Below are 27,117 nucleotides of genomic sequence, written 5' to 3'. Positions count from 1 at the left end.
CCAAATGGTCAGTCCGCCTCTGTACAGCAGGTAAGTATAACATGTTTATTATTTCATAAAGTAAATATTTATTATTTCAATTCTGCTGCTTAGCCAGTAATAGCACTTCCTATAGCAGGCTGACAACATTGAGCAGCTGCCTCATAATTAGTGCCAGTGTTGTCATCCTGCCTCCCAAGCTCCTTGAGTTGACCATCAGGCTGCCTATCAGGGCCAATCAGATGGCTGCCAAACAGGCAAATGAAGCAGCTCACACAGTGGGCTGACAACGCTGCTACTGATTGCATGGCAGTGGCTTAGTGTTGTCAGCCTGCTACAGGAAGTCATGTTACTGGCAGGAACTCCAGGTAAGAAACTTGGTAACAGAGTTACATAATCATTTTTTAAGTTGTCACCAGAAAAGGAATGACGGGGAAATCATGCAATGAGGACGCTTGTTCAGATGACAACTGTCTCAGAGGGAGAGATATCCTCTCACTTCCATTGAGTCTACAGGACGGCAAGTGAAGGGGACTTCCACTAATGATGGAAAAAAAACCTTGAGCAACCTGGACTGCAGTGCAGCTCCATTCACTGAAGTAGGTTGTGTTTGGTGGCAGTACAGCCGCTGCATCCACAGTTATGCAACTTCATCCGGCTGTAGTGCTAAGTAAAAGCCATTCTAAACAATATTTTTTTTTTTTGTTGTAAAATAACAAACATGTCTGTACTTTCATGCTGTATGTAGTGGTTTTGCACAGAGTAGCCTGGATCCTCCTCTTCTTAGGTCCCCTGCAGGCTCTCCCGGCCCCTCCCTCCTGTCAGGTGCCCCCACGGCAAGCAGACCCTGCACGTCTCATTAAAGAGAACCTGTCACCAAAAATCATCATATTGGGGACTTTTTGTCCCCTATGTGACGAAAAGAAAAGTTTAAAAAAAAAAATGTTTTTATTGCAAAAAAAATAAAAATACACCCAAACATATAACATCCACCCCCACAAAAACATTTTGAGGCCCCCCCACCCCCACATATACATGAACATAAATGCACACATTGGGGTGCCTATGCGTGAAAAGTTGATTGCGATTCACATGTGACATATTTCCACGTACACCGGAGTGACCGCAATAATTCTAGCAGAAGACCTCCTCCGTAATACTAAGCTGATGACCTGTAAGGGGCTCATGAAGCGTCACCTATAGAAAATATAGGGGACTGAAGCTTGTCACCATTTCACAGGCGCATGGAAATTTGAGGTTCACCATGTTGGGTATCTAGTTACTCAGAGCAACCTCGTCTTTTATATTTTACCAAAAATGTGGGTAATTTATTGTTTGCTCACCCTAAACTCCACTTTAGTGTGTTTTTTACTGAAATGTTTTTCCTAGACCTTTGCGGTAATATTGTGCGACATAAAAAATTGGAACTACCACTATTATATTCTCTAGGGTGTCTGCTTTCAGAAAATATATCATATGTGGGGGGGGGGGGGGTTCTGTGTGATCTTCAGTCCTAAAATGATTGTTTAAATGTGTGCAAAAAAAAAATATGCAAAACCGGTGCTGGCAACGAAAGGGTATATTTTGTACTAAAAATGTGCATTCGATGAACACGCGCAACAATATTGCGGGACGTGAAATCTCCGCACTGACACCATCGCATTCTGCAGGGGCTCTGCTTTCAGAAAATATACAATGTCTGGGGGGTTAGATCATTTTCAGCCCCAACATTTGCATGTTCACAAGTGTGCAACACATGAAAAAATGTCTGGGGTAGAAAAGTGGTAATATAATCATAATAGTAAATATAATAATAATGAAGAAGAAGAAGAAGAAGATGAAGATGAAGAAGAAAAAAAAGAAGAATAAAAAGAAGAAGAAAAAGAATAATAATAATAACAACAATAATAATAATAAAGAAGAATAAAAATAATAATAATAATAACAATAATAATAATAATAATAATAATAATAAAAATAAAGAAGAAGAATAAAAATAATAATAATAATAACAATAATAATAATAATAATAATAATAATAAAAATAAAGAAGAAGAATAAAAATAATAATAATAATGAAGAAGCAGGAGAAGAAGAAGAAAAATAATAATAATAATAATAATAATAATAAAGAGGAAGAAGAATAAAAATAAGAAGAAGAATACAAGGAAGCAGAAGAAGAGGAATAAAAAGAAGAAGAAGAAGAAGAAGAAGAAGAGGAAGAAGAAGAAAATAATAATAACAATAATTATTATAATAATAATAATAATAATAAAGAAGACAAAGAATAAAAATAAGAAGAAGAAGAAGAATACAAGGAAGCAGAAGAAGAAGAAGAATTTAAAAAAATAAGCATCATCATCATCAGAAGAAAAATCATAATAATAATAGTAATAAAGAATCATCTTAAAACAGATAATATTGTTAGATTGTAAGCTCCAAAGATCAGGGCCCTTGACCCCCTCATGTATTGTATTGTTCCTGTATTGTCACATGTTCTGTCCCCCACTATAATGTACAGCGCTGAGCAAACCTTTCAGCGCTGTAAACACTGTATAATAATAATAATAATAATAAGGACAGCGATGACAGGAAGAGGGACGCCAATGACATGAAATGTATCAATGAGACTCTCCCAGTGTGATCGCTGTCTGTATAGAGCGGGCTGGCTGGGACTTGTAGTCCAGACTGATGAAGTTGAAGGATATATGGAGGTGGGAGAGCACGGAGGATTGTACATGGGGGGGGGGGGGTACTCACCGTCTTTGGAAAGTCGGGGCGGCCCCTGCGCAGGGCTCCGGGTGTGCGGGGAGCCGGGTGTGCGGGGTTGTAGATCGGAGCCCGTAGAGATGGGTGAGTGCGGAGCGGCGGTGCGAGGCTGTGCTCGGTCGGGTGTACGGGCGGTATATGGAGAGGAGGGTCACACTGCAGAGAAATTTCCCTCTGCTGGTTTCACTTTCGCTTTGCTGTATCAGGAGGCGATTCCCGGAAAGCGGGGGATTCCACACACCGGATCCGACCGAGCGCCGCACACCCACACCGGGGCAGAGGAGAGACACACACGGGAGAGGAGAGACGTCCGAGAACCCGCCGGACCCGCACAGGACAACACGGACACAGGTAAGTCCTCCGGGTACACTATACACAGAGCAACATACACAGTATATATAATACAGATCATACAATATACAGAGCACAGAGTATACAGAGCACGATATACAGAGCACAGAGTATACAGAGCACACAGTATACAGAGCACACAGTATATATAATACAGAGCACACAGTATATATAATACAGAGCACACAGTATATATAATACAGAGCACACAGTATACAGAGCACACAGTATACAGAGCACACAGTATACAGAGCACACAGTATAGAGAGCACACAGTATAGAGAGCACACAGTATACAGAGCACACAGTATACAGAGCACACAATATACAGAGCACACAATATACAGAGCACACAGTATATATAATACAGAGCACACAATATACAGAGCACACAGTATATATAATACAGAGCACACAGTATACAGAGCACACAGTATAGAGAGCACACAGTATAGAGAGCACACAGTATAGAGAGCACACAGTATATATAATACAGAGCACACAGTATACAGAGCACACAGTATACAGAGCACTCAGTATAGAGAGCACACAGTATATATAATACAGAGCACACAGTATACAGAGCACACAGTATACAGAGCACACAGTATACAGAGCACAGAGTATACAGAGCACGCAGTATACAGAGCACGCAGTATACAGAGCACACAGTATACAGAGCACACAGTATACAGAGCACTCAGTATAGAGAGCACTCAGTATAGAGAGCACACAGTATATATAATACAGAGCACACAGTATACAGAGCACACAATATACAGAGCACACAGTATACAGAGCACACAATATACAGAGCACACAGTATACAGAGCACACAGTATACAGAGCACACAGTATACAGAGCACACAGTATACAGAGCACACAGTATACAGAGCACTCAGTATAGAGAGCACTCAGTATACAGAGCACACAGTATATATAATACAGAGCACACAGTATAGAGAGCACACAGTATACAGAGCACACAGTATACAGAGCACACAGTATACAGAGCACTCAGTATACAGAGCACACAGTATACAGAGCACACAGTATACAGAGCACACAGTATAGAGAGCACTCAGTATAGAGAGCACTCAGTATACAGAGCACTCAGTATACAGAGCACACAATATACAGAGCACACAGTATACAGAACACAGACATACCTGGACATATGACGAAGTCTGTAATGACTATTTATAGGGCAGTTTTTGTTTTCCGTGTCCCCCATGTTCCCTGCCAATGGATCTGATATTTTTCTACCCCCAAAGAGGTGACAACACGGCTGTGCAATCTCATGTTAGAACAGACAGACGTGTGGACGGACGGGGTAGTCTTACAGACATGTAGATTTCAGAGCTGGAAGTAAAACAATAATAAACCCTAATCCTCTGAAAATGCTAATTTCCTGGCTGCCATGAAGACTCCACTAATGTATGGGCTTGTTCACACTTGGCTTCTTCCCACACGCCCCTATAGAATGACAGGCATTGGACGGGCCTTTTACAAGCATTAAAAAAACGCTCCCCAAATTCCCTATGCGCGGTTTTTGGAGGCGTTTTAAAAGCATTAAAACCGCACCACAGACGCCTATAATGAACTGTCAGCAGGCGTCAGACAGGCGTTTTGGAAGCATTTTTAATTCTTCTGAAACCCCTATGAAAATTCTGCACATGGCAGCACACAGTGCTGTTCACACTGAAGTGTTAGTGTTGCAGTAAAAAGACACCTTGTGTGGAGTCAGGAGGAGTAGAAGTCTCCCATTCAAGTCTATAGTGCCGCTCCTCAAATGCCTGGCAGACGTTTGCAGTGCGCTTGCGAGGTGGTTGTGGAGCATTAACACCATTTATCTTCATTATAGGCGTTTGTGGTGCTGTTTTAACGCTTGGCAAACGCCTATCAACCGCCTTAAACCGCACATGGGGCGTTTGGGGAGCGTTTGAGGAGCGTTAAAGCACTTCCCAAACACCTGTCTAACGCTATAGAGGCGTTTGGCAAGATTAAGAAATAATGTCAAGTGTGAACGAGTCCTAATGATATTAACGTCCCACAAACGCATGCCAGGCGCTCGAGGAGCATCACCATTGACTTGAATGGGAGGTGTGGAAAGGCTTCAGGAGCCAGGCACTTTGTAGGTTTGTGATAACAGTAATACACCTTACATGGCAGCACAGTGGCTAAATGGTTAGCGCTTCCCCCTGGCAGTACTAAGGTTGTTGGTTCAAATCCAAACCACGGCACCACCTGCCTGGAGTTTGCATGTTCTCCCTGTGCCTGTGTGGGTTTCCTCCGGGTACTCTGGTTTCCTCCCACACTCCAAAGACATGCTGGTAGGTTAATTGGCTCCTGTCTAAATTGTCCCTAGTATGTGTATGTATGAATGTGAGTTAGGGACCTTAGATTGTACGCCCCTTGAGGGTTAGGGACTGATGTGAATGTACAATATATATGTAAATTGATGGTGCTGTATAAGTACCTGAAATGAATAAATATGGAGGTGTGCCTTTAATAGTGGTACAAAATAGATAACCAGCCTGTGGCCTCAACGCCGACATCACACAATATGCGGCCTCACAGAACTGGGCTTTTTTCCGTGACGCTGCATATTTGCGTACCTGTCTTTGTGGTGGGAGTGCGCCGCATTGCGCGCTCCCAGCACAAAAACCACGGTGTCACTGAGAGCCCCGATTCCGGGTCACATGATCGCTGTGATAGCCTGTGATTGGCTATCACAGTGATCAGTCACTGTGCAGCCCAGCCCCCTTGTTTTTTTCTCTGTCTATGAATGGAGAAGAGAGATACATTGTATCTCTCTAACTCCTGGCATAGAGGGGGAAAATTGTTTGTAAAAAAAAAAAAAAAAAAAGATAAATAAATATTAAAAATAAAATAAAGAAAAAATACCTAGATCAAGGTTTGATCTAGTTCAGGGCCAGGGTTATTGTTTGGGGCAAGGTTAGGGTCAAAGGTCAAAAGGTCAGGATTAAAAAACAATTTGGTATGAGTGTCAGTTAGTGTCAATGTCAGTGAGTTTTAGGTAAAAAAAAATACAAAAACAAAATGCGCACTATTGTTTCTGGGCTGTACTACGGGTACAAACAACAAATAACATACACATATATGGTATCGCTGCGATCGTCAAGAGCTGGAGAATTTATTTTGGGTTTTTTGGTTATAGGTTATGGTAATAACAAGAAACACACAGCTAAATAAAAAAAATTTTTTTTTTTTTTTTACTATTTTGGGCCAGTTTTCCTTTGATAATAAGAAAAAAATCAGTAGATATCCATTACCATTTACCACCAAATGAAAGACCAATTTGTCCTAAAAAAAACGCAGTATAATCCACCCGGATGTACAAAGTAGTTGTGATGATATGTACTGTTTTACTAACACATGTCAATGTTGCAAAATTGTGCTTAGGCATTTAGATTTGTTTTACCCTTAGGTGTGAAGGGGTTAAGAAGCCAGGTTCCAAGATGGACGGCCCGTCTGCTCAGAGGAAAGCAGTGGAGAGTGGAATGCCTGTCAGTGCAGGGACCACATGTATACGATGTCCCAACGTCCTAGATGACGTCACCATGATGTGGAGAGACAGAGGTGGGGACTCTCCCTGGAGCTGCAGCTTTAGAAGGAAGAGGCCGGTTGCTGGGACAACAATTTTCACGGACATGCGCTTTATCAAGTCTCCAGACTAAAGCTGCGGCTCCAGCGAGAGTTCCCCCCCTCCATCTCTCCACTTCGTGGTGACGTCACCCAGGATGCTGGGATGTTGGATACACGTGGTCCCTGCACTGACAGGCATTCTACTCCACTGCTTCCCTCTGAGCGGATGGGCCTGAACAGATGTGATTTGATGTGATTGCTGGGGGCAGCAGCCATCCGGATTACTGAGCTTGTGTAATAAGGCATTTAATGAAAGGCACTGTCAGGATGGGGGGGGGGGGGGTTGGCCTGTTGGGCAGCCTGTATAGGGCTCTATGATGGTGAACCTGAACACAGATATTGTAGATGGATCGATGGTGTCATTTCTGCAGCTTATTGAGGCAAAATTGTGATGTATATGTTATATAAAGTTATAATCCTATACCCACAGTTGATCCAGAGGAAGGCAAAAAAGACCCAGCAAAGCATAATCCAGTTTGCTCCTGCAGGGAAAAAATTACTTCCTGATCCCCCGAGAGGCAATCGGATATTCCCTGGATCAACTTTACCTATAAATGATATATCCAGTTATATTCTGTGCATATAAGAAATAATCCAGGACTTTTTTAAAGCGAACCAAATCTTGAGGGAGTCTATTCCACATTCTCACAGCTCTCACTGTGAAGAAACCTTTCCGTGTTTGGAGATTAAATTTCTTTTCCTCCAGACGTAAAGAGTGCCCCCTTGTCCTCTGTGATGACCTCGGGGTGAATAACTCTACACCGATTTCACTATATGAACCACTGATGTATTTATACATGGAGATCATATCCCCCCTTATGTATTATACATGGAGATCATATCCCCCCCTTATGTATTATACATGGAGATCATATCCCCCCTTATGTATTATACATGGAGATCATATCCCCCCTTATGTATTATACATGGAGATCATATCCCCCCTTATGTATTATACATGGAGATCATATCCCCCCTTATGTATTATACATGGAGATCATATCCCCCCTTATGTATTATACATGGAGATCATATCCCCCCTTATGTATTATACATGGAGATCATATCCCCCTTATGTATTATACATGGAGATCATATCCCCCCTTATGTATTATACATGGAGATCATATCCCCCCCTTATGTATTATACATGGAGATCATATCCCCCCCTTATGTATTATACATGGAGATCATATCCCCCCTTATGTATTATACATGGAGATCATATCCCCCCTTATGTATTATACATGGCGATCATATCCCCCCCTTATGTATTATACATGGAGATCATATCCCCCCTTATGTATTATACATGGAGATCATATCACCCCTTATGTATTATACATGGAGATCATATCCCCCCTTATGTATTATACATGGCGATCATATCCCCCCTTATGTATTATACATGGAGATCATATCCCCCCTTATGTATTATACATGGTGATCATATCCCCCCCTTATGTATTATACATGGAGATCATATCACCCCTTATGTATTATACATGGTGATCATATCCCCCCTTATGTATTATACATGGAGATCATATCCCCCCTTATGTATTATACATGGAGATCATATCCCCCCTTATGTATTATACATGGAGATCATATCCCCCCTTATGTATTATACATGGAGATCATATCCCCCCTTATGTATTATACATGGAGATCATATCCCCCCCTTATGTATTATACATGGTGATCATATCCCCCCTTATGTATTATACACGGAGATCATATCCCCCCTTATGTATTATACATGGAGACCATATCCTCGTATCAGTTTGGTTGCCCTTCTCTGTACTTTCTCCAGTTCCCCAATGTTCTTTTTGTGAATTGGTGCCCAAAATTGAACTGCGTATTCCAGATGAGGTCTTACTAATGATTTGTACCGGGGGAAATGATCTCTCTCTCTCTGGAGTCACCCAAAGAAATTTTTCTTGTTTACTATGATTGTTATTGCATTTATTGCAGATATATACTGCGTATTTTATTATTATTATTTATATTTTGCCCCCACATACACTATGGGGTCAGTTTATAAACGATTTGCTGTGTGAATGTCTCAAGCATTCACACAGCCATCACAAGCAATCCCTGTATTTTGCCCAATAGTCTTATTTCCTATGATTGTCAGCGCCATCTAATGGCCACAATGTGGTATTTTCCTGAAATACCACAATCAGCAAAATACCTTATTATGCCCACTAGATGGAGCTGCTGATCATCAGAAATAAACATATTAGGCAACTTACAGGAATTATTTGTGACGACTTTGCAAATGCTTGGGCCAAACCCAAATGGACTCATCAGAATCCATCTAGTAATAACCCGATGTCAAAGCACCGATTCATTGCCAAGTGTTACTGCGTTTCGGTGTTCATAAAGATATTTTTTGCGGAGTGAGTTTTAGTGTGTGGGAAATTATTAAAACCCCTCTCTATTGTTTATTACTGTGTGTGCGGGGGAGATTTACCCACTCTATTGGTACTTTAGATCAGGGGTCTCCAAGCTATTGCCCTCCAGGTGTTGAGGAACTGCAAGTCCCATGAGGTTTTGCAAAACCCTGACAGCTACAGGCAAGACTCCCAGAGGCAGAGGCATGATGGGACTTGTAGTACTTCAACAGCTGGAGGGCCATAGTTTGGAGACCCCTGCTCTAGGTCAGTGTAATTTAGGGATCTGAGCAGTGCATTGTGGGGAGGCATGGAAAAAGCCAGATGGGCTTCCGTAATCCAAAGTCCTGGGTGTTTTTCCGGGATAGCTGGGTACGGGGAAAATAGTGATGGGTAAATATATGCTCCTTACTGTCCTAAAGTGAACCCGTAGTTTTATCCTGATTTATAAAGCCCAGGATCACTTTATAATCCTCACCTGACTGACATTTGTCTCAGCACATTTTTATTAAAGTGTATGTTACCTTAAAGTTTTACTAAACCCAGGACCTTGCATTCACTGTATCAGGACCTTGCATTCACTGTATCAGGACCTTGCATTCACTGTATCTGGTCTCACACAGTCTCCAGCCGAACACTGGTTAATCTTGTAGGAGGAGTTTTCATTCTCCTCTCACTGTCCTATGAGTCTGCACGACCCTTGATCCTCTGTCTGGACAGTGCTGATTGGCTCTGTGCCGATCACATGCACCCCCCCCTACAAAAAAAACTATCTGGCAATACACACCAAACTGAGCATGTGCAGAGTGTCTCTTAGAGCTCTGTACTATCAGCAAATGGATTGGGGATAGTAGAAGGGGAGGATCAGACAAGACAGAATCAAATAGCCTTTTTACACAATGCAGAGGATTAACCCCTTAGGTTCCACAGTGAGTATAACAAGCATGCTTTACTGCATCTACAGACTGATTTTACTGTTGTGGGTTTAGTAATACTTTAAATATTTTTTCTCTGTGTTCATCTGTGTATTTTACAACTCATAGCCTCTATCATTTTAATGTACTTCTTTTATGTGAAATACCTGGTTGATCTTGCCAGTCACCCTTCCTTCCAGGAGAACTTCGTCTGATAATCATAAGTGTGGTTGACATGGTCAGCTAAAAAGACAACAGGACATTGTGCGGGATTGTGACCTGGAATAAGAAAACAACTGCTGCAAAAGTGACTGCAGAGCTCAATCTCAGTCTTCACGGGACTCAGTCTTCACAGGACTGAGATTGAGCTCTGCAGTCACTTTTAAATATAGTTCCTGCACTACTATGATGTGACTTTCTTGAGATTGGAGTACCATAGAGCGTAAACGTGGCATGGAAGTTTCATGACAGTAGCCCTTCAAAGCCGCACTGGAAATCGTGCGACTTTGGAGTCGCACTAGTGTGAACCGAGCCTAAAAGGATATCTCACCTTCTTATTTGGAATACTACAAAATACAAAGACATTTTAGACAATTATGCACTTCCAATCTTGCGGTAGGGGTTCAGGGAAAATCCTCTTCTGTTTCAGCATGACTGTGCCCCTATACATAGGGCCAGCTCTACAAAGACATGGTTTGATGAGTCTGGGGTGGAGGAGCTAGAGTGGCATGTACAGACCTTGAACCTTTTCAACACCTTAGGAAGGATTTGGAATGCCAGATATGAGCCAGGTCTTCTCATCCAACATCGATAACTGTTCTCACGAGTGATCTTTTGGCTGAATGGGCACAAATATCCCCAGACAGCCTCTAAATTCTTGTGGAAAGACTTCCCAGAAAAGTGAAGGCTGTTAGTGCCACAAAGTAACTGTATAGTAATGACCATGGTTTGGGATCGGGATGTTCAATGAGCTCATACTGTTCAGGTGTGGTGGTCAGGTGTCAACAAACTTTTGTCCACATAGTGCACAAACATGGCGTTCGCTTACCTCTAATAAATCTTCTCACTGTGCCTGTATATTTTGTGGGTCACCTGTTGTTGACATTGTTGCATTGTTTTTTGCAGCCAATCTTCAGTGGGATTCCTTTAATACATTTTTTTTTCCTTCTTATTAGATTCCACCATGATGTCTTCCCTGTGGGCATTGTCTGGCCTCGTCGTTGTGGATTTCCTCACCATCCACCTCCTGACTTCATTTCTGACCATATTCCTCCCTCTGAGTCTCCTTCCAGTCTGGTTGATGAGTTTGGCACGGCTCACAGTTCTGATCCTGGGTGCTCATGTGGTCAGCCGAAGGTCCAAGCTTCCATCGTGTTTACAAAGAGATGCTCTTTTTATCTGCTATGCGGTCCTGAGCCTCCTGATACCAACTTGTGTGACCTTCACCGACCTTCTTATACCCCAGACTAGTGCAGAGATCCTGTACAGTTGGGGAAGAGTGGACCTTTTCCTCAGCTCTTACCTTCTCACTATGGCCTCTGGTGTCATCTGGTACCAGCTCTTTCCATCCAGTGAGGAAGGCGAGGATAGATCAGAAGGTTCTTCGGGTTCCGTGTGGCGGTTAATTACTCTTCTAAAATCCTACGTGGGCAGGTTTTTTTTTGTGGCTGTGTTTTTGGTGCTGTCATCATGGGGTAAGTAGGAGGCTTTATCTCAAAACCAAACATCAGGTATGAAAGAAACAAATGTAGCTCTGTATTCAACACCATTAACTGGGTTTTTTTATAAGCATTGAAAGTAAGCATTAGATTCCACCATGATGTCTCCCCTGTGGGCATTATCTGGCCTCGTCGTGGATTTCCTCACCATCCACCTCCTGAGTTCACTTCTGACCAGATTCCTCCCTCTGAGTCTCCTTCCAGTCTGGTTGATGAGTTTGGCACGGCTCACAGTTCTGATCCTGGGTGCTCATGTGATCAGCCGAAGGTCCAAGCTTCCATCTTGGTTACAAAGAGATGCTCTTTTTATCTGCTGTGCGGCCCGGAGCCTCCTGGTACCAACTTGTGTGACCTTCACCGACCTTCTTATACCCCAGACTAGTGCGGAGATCCTGTACAGTTGGGGAAGAGTGGACCTTTTCCTTAGCTCTTACCTTCTCACTATGGGCTCTGGTGTCATCTGGTACCAGCTCTTTCCATCCAGTAAGGAAGGCGAGGATAGATCAGAAGGTTCTTCGGGTTCCGTGTGGCGGTTAATTACTCTTCTAAAATCCTACGTGGGCAGGTTCTTTTTTGTGGCTGTGTTTTTGGTGCTGTCATCATGGGGTAAGTAGGAGGCTTTATCTCAAAGCCAAACATCAGGTATGAAAGAAACAAATGTAGCTCTGTATTCAACACCATTAACTGGGTTTTATTATAAGTATTGAAAATAAGCATTAGATTCCACCATGATGTCTCCCCTGTGGGCATTACCTGGCCTTGTCGTGGATTTCCTCACCATCCACCTCCTGAGTTCACTTCTGACCAGATTCCTCCCTCTGAGTCTCCTTCCAGTCTGGTTGATGAGTTTGGCACGGTTTACAGTTCTGATCCTGGGTGCTCATGTGATCAGCCAAAGGTCCAAGCTTCCATCTTGGTTACAAAGAGATGCTCTTTTTATCTGCTGTGCTGCCCAGAGCCTCCTGGTACCAACTTGTGTGACCTTCACATACCCCAGACTAGTGCGGAGATCCTGTACAGTTGGGGAAGAGTGGACCTTTTCCTCAGCTCTTACCTTCTCACTATGGCCTCTGGTGTCATCTGGTACCAGCTCTTTCCATCCAGTAAGGAAGGCGAGGATAGATCAGAAGGTTCTTCGGGTTCCGTGTGGCGGTTAATTACTCTTCTAAAATCCTACGTGGGCAGGTTCTTTTTTGTGGCTGTGTTTTTGGTGCTGTCATCATGGGGTAAGTAGGAGGCTTTATCTCAAAACCAAACATCAGGTATGAAAGAAACAAATGTAGCTGTGTATTCAACACCATTAACTGTTTTTTTTTATAAGCATTGAAAGTAACCATTAGATTCCACCATGATGTCTCCCCTGTGGGCATTATCTGGCCTCGTCGTGGATTTCCTCACCATCCACCTCCTGAGTTCACTTCTGACCAGATTCCTCCCTCTGGGTCTCCTTCCAGTCTGGTTGATGAGTTTGGCACGGTTCACAGTTCTGATCCTGGGTGCTCATGTGATCAGCCAAAGGTCCAAGCTTCCATTGTGGTTACAAAGAGATGCTCTTTTTTATCTGCTGTGCGGCCCGGAGCCTCCTGGTACCAACTTGTGTGACCTTCACCGACCTTCTTATACCCCAGACTAGTGCGGAGATCCTGTACAGTTGGGGAAGAGTGGACCTTTTCCTCAGCTCTTACCTTCTCACTATGGGCTTTGGTGTCATCTGGTACCAGCTCTTTCCATCCAGTGAGGAAGGCGAGGATAGATCAGAAGGTTCTTCGGGTTCCGTGTGGCAGTTAATTACTCTTCTAAAATCCTACATGGGCAGGTTCTTTTTTGAGGCTGTGTTTTTGGTGCTGTCATCATGGGGTAAGCAGGAGGCTTTATCTCAAAGGCAAACTTCAGGTATAAAAGAAACAAATGCAGCTCTGTATTCAACTCCATTAACTGGGGTTTTTTTTGTTATAAGCATTGAAAAATACATCTGATTTGGTATCAGTCCCTGTACGGCAGAGCTTAGACTTAGCTTAGCAGCAGGAGGAGCTAGTCAGTTGTGCTGCAGTACTCATATGCTAACAAAGGGCATGCTGATAGGGCGAGAGAGCAGTGTGACAGATAGATGAGCTCATCAGACTGCTGCTTCCTTTTACTGTTCAGTTATAGGCTAGGGGATGGACAAGATGTGTAAGGCTACTTTTTCACTGCACTTTTTCTGTATAAAAAACACCTAAAAAAAACGCATATGCGTTTTTACCGCATTTTTCCCACATTACGTTTTTTATCCATTTTCGGCGCATATGTGTTGTGTTTTCCCCACTGTTCTAATGCGATTTCCAGTATGGCTATTGATGCGACTTTAGAAGTTCTCAAGCCCATTCACAGATTTGCTCGACAAGGGAAATCACATTAATATTCCAATTTCAGCCCCATAGACTTCCATGTTATCTCACAGAAGTTGCATAAGCATAGATAAGCATTCCTATGCGACTTTGATCAGTTTTTTTTAACCTTCTCCTTGTCATCCCTACTACCTAAAGGCTAGGTTCACACAGAAGTGGTTTTGATCCTTTGTTTGATCGATCGTATGATCCTTACTTCAACAGGTCATTTGATCCATCCATCGATCAATCCTTACATGAGTTCATTGATCCTTTGATCAATTGCTCATCGATTCTTTGATCAATCACTTAATCCTTCCATCGATCGATCCTTCCATTGACTGTTCCTTCCTTCTTTGAAGTGATCGTTCAATCCTTTCTTCAATCAATCCTTCCTTCCTTTGATAGATCCTTCCTTTTATCGATTGGTCCTTCCTTCCATCGCTTAATCCTTCCTTCCATCGATTGAAGAAAGTAAGGATTGATCGAAGGAAGGAACGATTGGTTGATCAAAGGAAGGATTGAGTCATCAAAAGAAGGATCGATCGAAGGAAGGAAGGAACGATCAATCAAAGAAAGGAAGGATTGATTGAAGGAAGGGTCGCTCAATCGAAGGGTCGATCGATTGAAGGAAGACTCCAAAATCACAGCTGTATCAAAATTGATGGATGAAGGATGACCAGGGAAGAGAGTTGAGGGTTTAAAATAAACACTGAATCCATCAAAGTCCTATAGGAATGCTTCTTATCTATGCTGATGTGACTTCTGTGAGATAACATAGAAGTCTATGGGGCTAAAATCGCACTGAAGTCCACCAGGAAGCTTTACCAAAATCTCACTGTGCTGAGTTGATTAGAAGGGCACCATTGAACATGTGATTTCTCTTGCAATGAAATTCTGTAAACCGGGGCTTGTGAACTTCCCACAGGTGTGTTGGGTTTTAGATGCGTTTTTCATGCATTTTCTATTTATTTCAATGGAGGAATGCATTTTTTGGTGTGTTTTTTTTACAACACCAAAAATGCAGCAAGCAGGATTTTTTCTACCAGCATCTGAAGCTCAATAGACCAGTGTGAAGAGCTACATAACATTTAAAGGGATGCAGTTTTTCTTCTGCTTTTTTTAACTGAATAACTGAACAAAAACGGATCAATGTGAAAGCAGCCTATGAGCCCATTCACACTTTGCGGTCCAAAGTCGCATGACTAGCCACACCCTATGTTCCCCAATGAGTACCATTCATATATGTGGGACTTCAAGTTTTAGCGACTTGAAAGTAGTTTCTGCACTACTTTGGTCTGACTTTCATGCGACTTGAGGGCCATAGACTTCAATGTAAGCACTCCAGAGTCGCATGAAAGTCACACCTGAATGTTATACATGTGACTTGTGTGTGACTTTGTACAGCACAAACAACCATCCTTGGTCAAAGCCAAAGTCCCACCAAAGTCGCACTCATCCAAAGTTGCATCAAAGTTTTGCCAAAGTTGCATCTCTTGTTTTGTTGGATTTGCAGAACATCTGTTAGTATATGTATTTCTAGTTAATTGTCTTAATGCTTTGTCCCTCCTAACAGGAGAGATGGCCCTGCCCTCTTATACGGGGCGTATGACCGACTGGATCCAGAGCAAAGAAGACCGCTCTGTATTCTGGAACGCCATCACAATGATGTCCATCATAACCCTGTCCAGGTGAGACTAGGGGTGAATCCCTGATTTGTATTGATAATGGTAATTCCCGCCCACACTCAGGGCCGTGGATAAGGGGGTACCACCAGTCCTCCTGTACGGGGCCCAGGCAGCTGGGTGAATCAGATGTGGGCAGGGAAGGTGACCGGCACGGCTGGGGGGCAATTACTGGAATCGATCCCCTGTATGGCTCTCTCTGCACAGCTAAAAGCTGGCTTCTTCTTTCTTCCTCCCACTGTCTTTCAGCTGCTGCAGAGAGAGCCATACAGGGGATCGGTTCCAGTAATTGCCCCCACGCCACACCCATGACCCTCCCTGTGCACCATACATTTCCCCCTGCAGGCCCCTCACTGTGCTGCCGGCCCCCCTCCTCTTCTTCCCACCGGCAGCTGCAAGCACACAATAGGATCCCTCAGGATGGGGAGTGGGGGAAGGGTCCTCTATATATTTCACATTTACCAGCCCCTTCCTTTCCCAAATTAACACAATGAGTGATCGGTACCTATCACTCACTGTGTTCATTCATAACTGAAGCATAGTAAACTGTTTTTGTTTTGTTTTTTAGAGGGGGGCCCTGTTAGGTCGGCTGTATCGGGCCCCGTGGTTTCTAACAGCAGGCCTGCCCACACTTATAACGTTTGTGACATGGCTATGCCCCGCCTCTTCACCGATACAACCAATGCACTCGTCTCTACACATTCAGGCCTTTTAAATGAAGTACACCATTGGGTACCATAGGTTGTCATATGATGTCCTGGACTTAAAGTAGAGGTATCTGGGTGATGCCTGCAGCTACAGGCATCTAGAGATCTTTCTTTTCAGGCAGCATTTCTCTCTTGTAAAAGCCATCCTAGCAACTGATTAGCTGCTGGATTGCTTTTACAGGCATCCCCTCCCACTGACCAACCGTCCCTCTCTGGGCTCTCCTGTGCAATCAGAGAGCCTGGCATCTGATCCAACGACAACTTCTGGTTACCACAGAGCTGGCCATGGACCCAGATAGTCCCCAGCCATCTCTATAATCCTGGGAGGTCTGAAGCAACGTCATGACGTCACTTCAGATGTAAACACTGCCATTTTTTTCCCAAGAAAGCAGATACTGATTTTTTTTTTTTTTTATATATCATGCTTTCCAGGGTAGAAGAGATATTTGGGGTCTTATAGACCCCAGATGCCTCCTTAACCACTTGACGACTGCATATATAAACGTTGCGGTTGTCAAGTGGCTGAAGAAATCAGCCATAACCCCAGTACCATTTTTTTTCAGGAGATGGCCGGTTTTCACACAACAGAGGTCCTAGCAGCTGTTGAGCTGCTGGATCGCTTTCCATAGCGGCAAAAGGGGATGCCACGCTGCTCACCAGTGTTTCTCGAGCTTGCTGTTAATGCTGGTCGGCCCGAGAAACGATCTGATGGTGTGGACTCTTCAAGATTGCAGCGATGAAACACTCTTTGATCGCCTCTATCATGATGGAGGACCAGAGCGACGTCATGACGTCACATCCAGTCGTCGGCAGAAGTAAACAATTTTTTGATCTTTTGCCTTTAAAGAGATTTGGCATCTATTTGACCCCAAATCTCTTCTTGAAGAGGACCTGTCATGCATATTTCTAATATAAGGGATGTTTACATTACTTGTGATAGGATTAAAAGTAAAAAAAATAAAAAATGAAAGGGACAGTGTAAAAAAAAAAAAAAATGTAAGTTCCTTCATCCCACCATGTTCGCAAGCACACTGGAACACATACGTAAATCGCACACACATGTAAACGGTGTTCGCAGCGCACATGTGAGGTATCACTGTGAATGTTTTAGGAAGTACAATAATTCTAGCACTAGATCTCCTCTAACTCTAAACTGCTAACTTTTTAAACATTTTTAAAGTGTCACCTATGGAGATTTTTACGTACCTTTGTTTGGTACCATTCCACAAGTGTAAATTGTGACATGTTAGGTATCTATTTACTCAAGGTAACATCATCTTATATGTTTTACAAAAAAATTGGGTTAAATATTGTGTTTTTTTGCACTTAAATTCCTTAAAGTGTATTTTTCCCAAAAAACTGTATTTGAAAAATCGCTGAGGGAACATCTGTTCCCAGGCTGGTACATCCAGGGAGGCAGCCAATCAAACAGATCTCTGTTTGATCGTCTGCCTTGGAGGGCAGAGGAGGGATCGGGAATCTTTCCCCTGATAAATATAAACTGCTAAATAACTTTTCTCATCAGCAGTTAGAGCAGTCTTGTGACTTCAGCAGAGTACTAATTAAAGTTGTAGGAGGAGTTTTCTCTCTGCTCTAGGAGGATGTGAAATCTCTGACCCTCTGTCTGGACAGTGCTGATTGGCTCTGTGCTGATCACATGCACTCTCCCAAGAGAAAAAAAAAACCTCTCTAGCAATACACACTAAAATGAGCATGTGCATGTGCCTACAGATTCAGTCTGTATCAGGTGGTCATTTCAACAAGAGGAAGGGCAGAGATGAAAGGATCAAATATCCTTTTTACACAATGCAGAGGATTAACCCCTTAGGTTCCACAGTGAGTATACCAAGCATGCTTTACTGCAGATACAGCCTGATTATACTGTTTTGGGATTAGTAACAGTTTAACAGAAGAGAAATCAGCACATCCTACCTACTGTAAGTTATGGCCCTTGTGCTGATTTTTCATTTTTTTTGTTTTAGCTAAACTTCGGCTGTAATTCTTTATGGCCCACATAACTGGGAGCATGGCAGGGGGTGTCCTTTGCCTTCATACAGGGTGTTCATCTCTCCCATCTCAGATCATTTGGAGATATGTAACTAGACTGGACATGTTCCTCAGTACCATCTTTTGCCTTGCAGTGCATTGACTGAATTTATCTGTGACTGCATCTACAACATCACCATGAGCCTGGTGCACACCCAGACACAGGGAAAGGTCCTCCGCTCCGTCCTGAGCCAGGACGTGACATTCTTCGATGCTGTACCTACAGGTAATATAGACCTCACAGTCATAAAATGGCCAGGTCCACGTTTGAGCAGGCCACGTTAGAACTGCAAAATCATCAGATCTTAATGTTCATCTCTATAGTTGGTTATCTTGTTTTAGTACTTGTGCCTATATCTCTAATTTCTGTTTTACGACCTCCACTCCTTGGAAAAAATCTAATTGAATTCAATGCCAAATATTTTTCAATGCCAATACATAAGAATCTAGTGGAAGCAGGCTGACAACTCATGGGGCTCCCGGGCAATAGGGGATCATGGGGCCCCTGTGTCCTCACCCACGCCCAAAAAAGCCTATGAAAAAGCCAATGAAAGGTACCAGGGGCATCTCATGGGGCCCCCTACTGACCCTGGGCCCTCGGGCAGTGCCCGAGTGCTTGAATGGTCAGTCCGCCCCTGAGTGGAAGCCTGCAGGTCTGGTCATACACTTTTGGAATTTCAACCGATTCAGAGAAAGTCGACCAAGTTCTAACCATGGGTGGTCCTGCTGTCTCACCAAAAGTTGATTACTCAATCAACTTTTGGTCAAGAAGTCAGGTCAATCTGTTAGATTTCTTTAGAGTTCTGCAGGCTGAACAAGAAAACCTATTAGTATATGGCCAGAGAGTCTTTAGTAGAGGTGTAATGACTTGGGGACTAATGACTTTGGGTTGCTCATAATTTGTAAGATGTTTCAATAACCAACTCTTCCCCCGATAGGTGACATCACGTCACGCGTCACTGCTGACATCACAGCGATGAGTGAATCACTCAGTTCAGATCTGAGCCTACTAATGTGGTACCTGATGAGACTCATCTTCCTGGTAACCTATATGCTCAGCTTGTCTATGAAGCTTACGCTCTTCACTATACTGTGCCTCTTCGTCATCACGCTCGTGCCACAGCTATCGGGAGCCTTTTACCAGGTGAGACTCAGTTTTCAATGGATTCAAATCTTAGAAGAAAAAGGTTTGTTTAGTGAGTAAGCTGCTAATAACACTTATAAACACGGGTGTAAATCTTCCCATACAGTGAATGTTTCTGTGTAAAGCATATCTAAATCTAAAAACAAAAATGTAAAATATTGAAGCTCACAGACCTTTGATGTTGTGGCTACATTACTTTTCTTTTCTCAGACTATTTGCACCTAGTGATCCTTCCAGTAACACACGTCCTGTCCCAGAGTGACAACACTCCACTGTATCTAAGTGTATCCAAAATAGTTCAGCGCAGTGTAATGATAATGAATTAATAAATTGTACCATATATCAAATAAATAAATCAGAACCAATATCCAAATATTACTTATTCATAAATAAATAATAAATGGATAATATCCAGTCCCAAATGTTCATATTATCTTACAACCATCCAAGAAGAAAGTTTGCTAAATTTTATATGAGAAATTTAAAAAAAAAATTTTTTCAAGATTTTCGGTCTTTTTTTCATTTAGCAAAAAATTAAAAACCCCAGTGGTGATAAAATACCACCAAAAGAAAGCTCTATTTGTGTGAAAACATGATAAAAAATTCATATGAGGGTTAGGGAGTGATGTGAATGTACAATATATACAGGTGAAATTCGAAAAATTAGAATATCGTGCAAAAGTTCATTTATTTCAGTAATGCAACTTAAAAGGTGAAACTAATATATGAGATAGACTCATTACATGCAAAGCAAGATAGTTCAAGCCGTGATTTGTCATAATTGTGATGATTATGGCTTACAGCTCATGAAAACCCCAAATCCACAATCTCAGAAAATTAGAATATTACATGCAATCAATAAAACAAGGATTGTACATAGAACAATATCGGACCTCTGAAAAGTATAAGCATGCATATGTACTCAGTACTTGGTTTGGGCCCCTTTTGCAGCAATTACTGCCTCAATGCGGCGTGGCATGGAAGCTATCAGCCTGTGGCACTGCTGAGGTGTTATGGAAGACCAGGATGCTTCAATAGCGGCCTTCAGCTCTTCTGCATTGTTCGGTCTCATGTCTCTCATCTTTCTCTTGGCAATGCCCCATAGATTCTCTATGGGGTTCAGGTCAGGCGAGTTTGCTGGCCAATCAAGCACAGTAATCCCACATTCATTGAACCAGGTTTTGGTGCTTTTGGCGGTGTGGGCAGGTGCCAAGTCCTGCTGGAAAATGAAGTCAGCATCCCCATAAAGCTTGTCTGTGGAAGGAAGCATGAAGTGCGCGAAAATCTCCTGGTAGACGGCTGCGTTGACCCTGGACTTAATGAAGCACAGTGGACCAGCAGATGACATGGCTCCCCAAATCAACACAGACTGTGGAAACTTTACACTGGATTTCAAGCATCTTGCAGTGTGTGCCTCTCCATTCTTCCTCCATACTCGGGGTCCTTGGTTTCCAAATGAGATGCAAAAGTTGCTGTCATCAGAAAAGAGGACTTTGGACCACTGAGCAACAGACCAGGTCTGTTTTTCTTTAGCCCAGGTAAGACGCTTCTGACATTGTTTGTTGTTCAGGAGCGGCTTGACAAGAGGAATACGACATTTGAAGCCCATGTCCAGGACTTGGCACCTGCCCACACTGCCAAAAGCACCAAAACCTGGTTCAATGACCGTGTGATTACTGTGCTTGATTGGCCAGCAAACTCGCCTGACCTGAACCCCATAGAGAATCTATGGGGCATTGCCAAGAGAAAGATGAGAGACATGAGACCGAACAATGCAGAAGAGTTGAAGGCCGCTATTGAAGCATCCTGGTCTTCCATAACACCTCAGCAGTGCCACAGGCTGATAGCTTTCATGCCACGCCGCATTGAGGCAGTAATTGCTGCAAAAGGGGCCCAAACCAAGTACTGAGTACATATGCATGCTTCTACTTTTCAGAGGTCCGATATTGTTCTATGTACAATCCTTGTTTTATTGATTGCATGTAATAATCTAATTTTCTGAGATTGTGGATTTGGGGTTTTCATGAGCTGTAAGCCATAATCATCACAATTATGACAAATCACGGCTTGAACTATCTTGTTTTGCATGTAATGAGTCTATCTCATATATTAGTTTCACCTTTTAAGTTGCATTACTGAAATAAATGAACTTTTGCACGATATTCTAATTTTTCGAGTTTCACCTGTATATGTAAAGTGCTGTGTAAATTGACAGCGCTATATAAGTACCTGAAATAAATAAATAAATATGGGCACAGTGTTGTATATCTGAGCAATTGTCATTCAAATTGTGACAGCGCTGAAAGCTGAAAACTGGCCTGGGCAGGAAGGGGTGAAAATGTTCAGTAAGCAAGTGGTTAAAAAAAAAAAAGTCTCCTAAATTTTATAGGTGGCTCCTAGATTCAAAGCAAATTTTTTTCAAGCCCTGCAAATGTCAACCTATGGAATCAACTAGCTTGTGGCTTGGATTTAGCTATTGTTTGATCTGAAGGTGTTTTTACTGCTGCTTACAGACCGAATTGCTAGCTGTAGTAAAGTGTACCTGTTATGAACAGAGAAAGCAGACCTATTAGTGTGGGCTTGTGTTTTAGAGAATGCATTCCTGAGGCTGGTGATGGCACTGTGGCAGGAGGCACAGAGTGGCTGATTTATAGCAACTGGGACAAAAAACAAGCTGCAGTGCTGTCCCTTGTAGACTTTTAGAATGAACTGAAATTGTTGCATTTATTGTTCTGTCTTTCAGAATCTGGCCAGGCAGGTCCAGGAATCCCTCTCAAAAGTCAATCAGGTGGCTCTGGAGACATTCTCTAACATGAAGACAGTGCGTAGCTTTGCCAACGAGGAGGGCGAGTGTCTACGACATGAGACAAAGCTCAAGGATACCTACCAGCTGAATAGGAAGGAGTCCATGGCGTATGCTTTCAGTGCAATGGCCAACAGCGTGAGTACAGCATGACTTGTCTCTGACATGTTCTATGTTAGCCTCATTGCATGCGATTTGTAAACTTGGGTTCATAAAAAAGAACTCCAACTTTTTAAAAACCATATTTTAGATTTCTGAAATGTGTCCCTGTATAAAAATGAAAAAAAAAAAAAAACACACTTGCTGTTCCATGGAGACCAGCATTGCTTGCAGGGAAAGTCCTTCTTACCCTGCTCTTCTTCAGTGCCGCCATCTGGAATTGAGATCCAGTGCATGCACAAATATGCCACAGTAATCTTTGCCAGGTCTATGGAACCTGGCAGATCTCTGAAGCATGTCTGAGTATACATCAAATCTCCTGCGCACAAGGGCGGACTGACCATTTGGAAACTCGGGCACTGCCCGAGGGCCTGGGGTCAGTAGGGGGCCCCATGAGATGCCCCGGGTACCTTTTTCATAGGCTTTTTTGAGTTTGGGCAAGGACACAGGGGCCCCATGATCCCCTATTTCCCGGGGGCCCCATGAGTTGTCAGTCTGTCCCTGCCTGCGCATGCGCAGAAACACAGTGGGCCCCGCTCATAAGCGCATAGAACCTGCAGCATTTCTTCACTTGTTCAGGATTCTGTAAACTGCGTCCTGGCATACGTGATATGGAGACTTCATCATAAGACTTTATGAATAGCTGATGTATCAACATACTTGTTCCTCATTATAGGTATTTAACTCTCACTTGTCTTGATCACACTTTAGTAAATCATTAACCCCTTCATATCTTTAATATTGTGCCATGTCATACCCAGTTTATCACATTTCTTTTATCTTCATTTCTAAGTTTACCTCTTCAAACTTCATATCCATCCTAACCAGATTAGTTGACCATACATACAGCACATATCATATTCTCTTCATTTTAAATGAAGCATTAAAAAGCTCAAGGTTTTTTACCTTCATGCATGAAAAAACGTTCTGTGTACAGCAGCCCCCCACCTGAGCCCCATTTTGATCCAGTGATGTTGACGAGAGCCTCAGCCCTTACTGGTCTGTACCTCCTCATTTGCTGAAACAGCAGTAGCCATTGACTCCCGTTACTGTCAATCACAGCCAATGAGGAGAGAGAGGGGTGTGGATGGACACACAGAGCAGCAGCTTAGGTGCCCCCATAACAAGCTGCTTGCTATGGGGGCACTAGGCAGGAGGGAGGGGCCTGGAGTGCCAGCGGAGGACCCGAGAAGAGGAGGATCCGGGTTGCTCTGTGCAGAACCACTACACACAGCAGGTAAGTATAGACATGTTTGTTATTTAACAAAAAAAAACAAGTAATGTCACTTTAAAGGTATGTTTTTGCATTTCAGCCATTAGAAAGGGTACTTGTATTTTATTGTTTTTTTTTAACTTCTTGCTTCATAATCATATCTCCCCAGTATAAAAAAACTCACACCATTTTCTGAACACCAGCTGAACAGCCAATCAGTCTTATAGTAGGTTTGCCTGCACTGGATTATGAAATAAGCAGAAAAGCAGACAAGAGCTCTGACTAACACAATCCCTTCTTCAGTCTCTTTAAGTGGACCTGTCCTCCATGCTATCTGTTTTAAATCAAAGGGAAATAGCCACAAACCTGTTATTGCCTACCTTGTTCAGTAAAAGTCAGAGACATATTACATGTAATACAAAATTCACATCAGTATTGTTTTTTTCTCCTGAAGTTTGTAGGTCTGGCTCTCAAGGTGGGCATTCTGTATTTCGGTGGAAGGCTAGTGACGAAGGGAGAGGTCAGCGGAGGAGAACTGGTGTCTTTTGTGATGTATGAGCTGCAGTTTACTTCAGCTGTAGAGGTAAGAACTTGAGATGAACCATTCCAAAAAACAAATGTAAATATATATATATATCCATTCAGTCATATCCGACCCTTGGCAATTGCATGGACCGTCACTCGTAAACGACTTTTTCCATGAATTCTCTTTACAGGGTAGGTTGCCAGGTCTTTCCCCAACCCCTCACATGCAGTAAATCCCACATGGCCAGGGATGAAACTAGGACAATTTAGACAGGAGCCAATTAACCTACCAGCATGTCTTTGGAGGGTGGAAGGAAACCGGAGTACCCGGAGGAAACCCATACAAGCACAGGGAGAACATGCAAACTCCATGTCGGAGGCGCCATGGTTGGGAATCGAACCCATGACCCATTTACTGCATGGCAAACGTGCTAACCACATATATACACACACACCGACCACTTTATTAGGTACCGGGTTGGACCCCCTTTTGCCTTTAGAACAGCCTTCCTTCTCCATGGCACAGATTCAATAGGGTGTTGAAACATTCCTCAGAGATTTTGGTCCATATTGACACAAGTTACTGTTGCCTTTCTATCATCTCGAACCAGTCTGCCCATTCTCCTCTGACCTCTGACATCAACAAAGCATTTTTGTTCACACAACTGCCACTCACTGGATATTTTCTGTTTTTCGGACCATTCTCTGTAAACCTTAGAGATGGTTGTGTGTGAAAATCCCAGTAGATCAGCAAGTTTTGAAATACTCAGACCAGCCCACCTGGCACCAACAACCATGCCACATTCAAAGTCACTTAAATCCCCTTTCTTCCCCATTCTGATGCTAAACTTGAACTTCAGCAAGTCGTCTTCACCGCATCTAGATGCCTAAATGCATTGAGTTGCTGCCATGTGATTGGCTGATTTGCAATTTGTGTTACCAAGCAGCAGTACCTAATAACGTGGTCAGTGAGTGTATATATATATATATATATATATATATATACATATACAGGTATAATATAGATATATACATATACAGACATACACAGTGTGACCGTAGGTTTCAGGACACCTAACCATCTCATCTGTATGAGCTTTCTGGGCATCCCATTCTAAATTATGGGTATTAATATGGATCCCACACTCTACCACAATGCTTTGGAGTGGGTCTGTGGGAATTTGTGCCCACTAAGCTTCGAGAGCATTTGTGGGGCTCATAATCCGAGTTCCAATTCAGTAGAGTTGAGATTAAGGCTTTGCACTAGCCACTTGAGTTCCTCCACACTAAACCCATCAAACCATATGCTTGTGCATAAGGGCCAACTCAAGCTAGAAGAAAAAAGGACCTTTTCCAAACTGTTGCTAAAAGGTTGGAAGTGAACAGTGGTTTAAAATGTCTTTTTATGCTGTAGCATCAACAAATCCCTTCACTAGAAGCACCAGAAACCAATCATTTAGACGGTTTATAACATACTTTTGGTCATAATGTATCTTTCTTGCATCTTGTTCAGGTCCTGCTAAGGCTGTACCCAGATGTCCGAAAAGCAGTTGGGTCTTCGGAAAAAGTATTTGAGTACATGGACAGAATCCCACAGATGCCAACTGCAGGAAGCCTTCAGCCAGATAACCTTCAGGGCCATGTCCAGTTCAAAAATGTCACCTTCTCTTATCCTAAGCGACCAGATCAACCCGCTCTTCAGGTACCGTCACAAAGTCTGCCATCTCCAGTTCCCTGAAATAGGATTTGTAAAACATGGCACAGGTCCATGTTGATGTGCTGAATGTAGTTACCCATGCAGTTGTCTGCAGTCAGATTAGTGCATTGTAATTGGTTACTATGTGCCGCTGTAGTTTTCCTTATTGCATCATCTCTACAAGCTCTTGTAATACGAGGGTTAAATACCAAGCTACACAACAAAGTCCTGGTTTTTTATAAATGTATGTTTAATTTAGAATAGAACTATGGCCAGGCTATGCAAATTTAAATATATACAGCTTTGTAACAAGCAGGAAATATGTTTTTAAAAAAGCATGTTCTGACCTTTAGAGCTGTGGGTTCTGTGGAGTAAATCATCCTCCAAGTTTGCAGCAGAAGCTTTTGAATTGTACTTTCAATTTCTCTCAGCATCTCAGCTCTCCCCTCTCCGCAGTGACCCAACAGCCTGCCAGCCTTCTGACCTAATGTAAACACAGAGCAAGTACACAGGAAGGAGAGCAGAGAGCTGAGACAGGATGTGAGAACTTCACTGTGTTTGTGAAACTTGATGATGAATTTCTCTACAGTACATCCAGCTACAAAAGTCAGTGATGGCTTGTTTTATTACTACAAGATTAAAAATGCAAGTACAGAATTAAAGTGTCTAAGGATAGTCTTTACAGCATAAAATGTTGGCAATTTTAGGAAAGAACGAGCTGAGGATAAGTCCAGTCCAATCAGGGAGCACCATGGCCACAGACTCAGCATGTGTATCATTGATTGATAATCATATTGCAACTTTTTCAAAGTACCATTAATCAGACAAAAACAAAATGAAATAACTAGTTGAAGCAGTAGTAATTTCTCATCATTAATGAGTTATTCCATAAAATTCTGTTTCAATATGTTTTATTAGGTTTTATTCAAGATACAAACATGTATACAGGAACATAGGTTCATTCATACAACTT

The 27,117-nt window shown here is 42.6% G+C and overlaps 2 protein-coding genes across 6 annotated transcripts in view; one reads left to right on the top strand and one right to left on the bottom strand.

Annotated features, from left to right (window-relative positions):
• TAP2 (transporter 2, ATP binding cassette subfamily B member) overlaps window positions 1-2,896 on the bottom strand; it is a 58,988-nt gene extending 56,092 nt beyond the window's left edge. Inside the window, exon 1 of one of the 2 annotated variants that reach the window (XM_089660855.1) lies at window positions 2,740-2,896. The gene's annotated coding sequence lies outside the window, so the exon portion shown is untranslated. The remainder of the gene's footprint in view (window positions 1-2,739) is intronic. The other variant, XM_089660857.1, reaches the window with a different exon arrangement.
• LOC149437513 (antigen peptide transporter 1-like) overlaps window positions 2,804-27,117 on the top strand; it is a 33,981-nt gene continuing 9,667 nt past the window's right edge. Inside the window, exons 1-8 of one of the 4 annotated variants that reach the window (XM_089660851.1) lie at window positions 2,804-3,099; window positions 11,258-11,776; window positions 15,743-15,857; window positions 18,700-18,830; window positions 19,543-19,748; window positions 22,492-22,689; window positions 24,378-24,506; window positions 25,962-26,150. In XM_089660851.1, the coding sequence (XP_089516977.1) occupies window positions 2,829-3,099; window positions 11,258-11,776; window positions 15,743-15,857; window positions 18,700-18,830; window positions 19,543-19,748; window positions 22,492-22,689; window positions 24,378-24,506; window positions 25,962-26,150 (1,758 nt within the window). In that variant the 5' untranslated portion in view covers window positions 2,804-2,828. Of the gene's footprint in view, window positions 3,100-6,856; window positions 7,004-11,257; window positions 11,777-12,789; window positions 13,027-13,332; window positions 13,658-15,742; window positions 15,858-18,699; window positions 18,831-19,542; window positions 19,749-22,491; window positions 22,690-24,377; window positions 24,507-25,961; window positions 26,151-27,117 lie in introns of those variants that run through there. The other 3 variants (XM_089660852.1, XM_089660854.1, XM_089660853.1) reach the window with 3 other exon arrangements.

Source organism: Staurois parvus, unplaced genomic scaffold, assembly GCF_062004578.1.
Source record: "Staurois parvus isolate SC_StPar_1 unplaced genomic scaffold, SC_StPar_1.0 ptg001284l, whole genome shotgun sequence".
NCBI classification, from domain to species: Eukaryota; Metazoa; Chordata; class Amphibia; order Anura; family Ranidae; genus Staurois; species Staurois parvus.
Note: the sequence above shows the minus strand (reverse complement) of the source record. Positions and strands in the feature narration are given on the sequence as shown.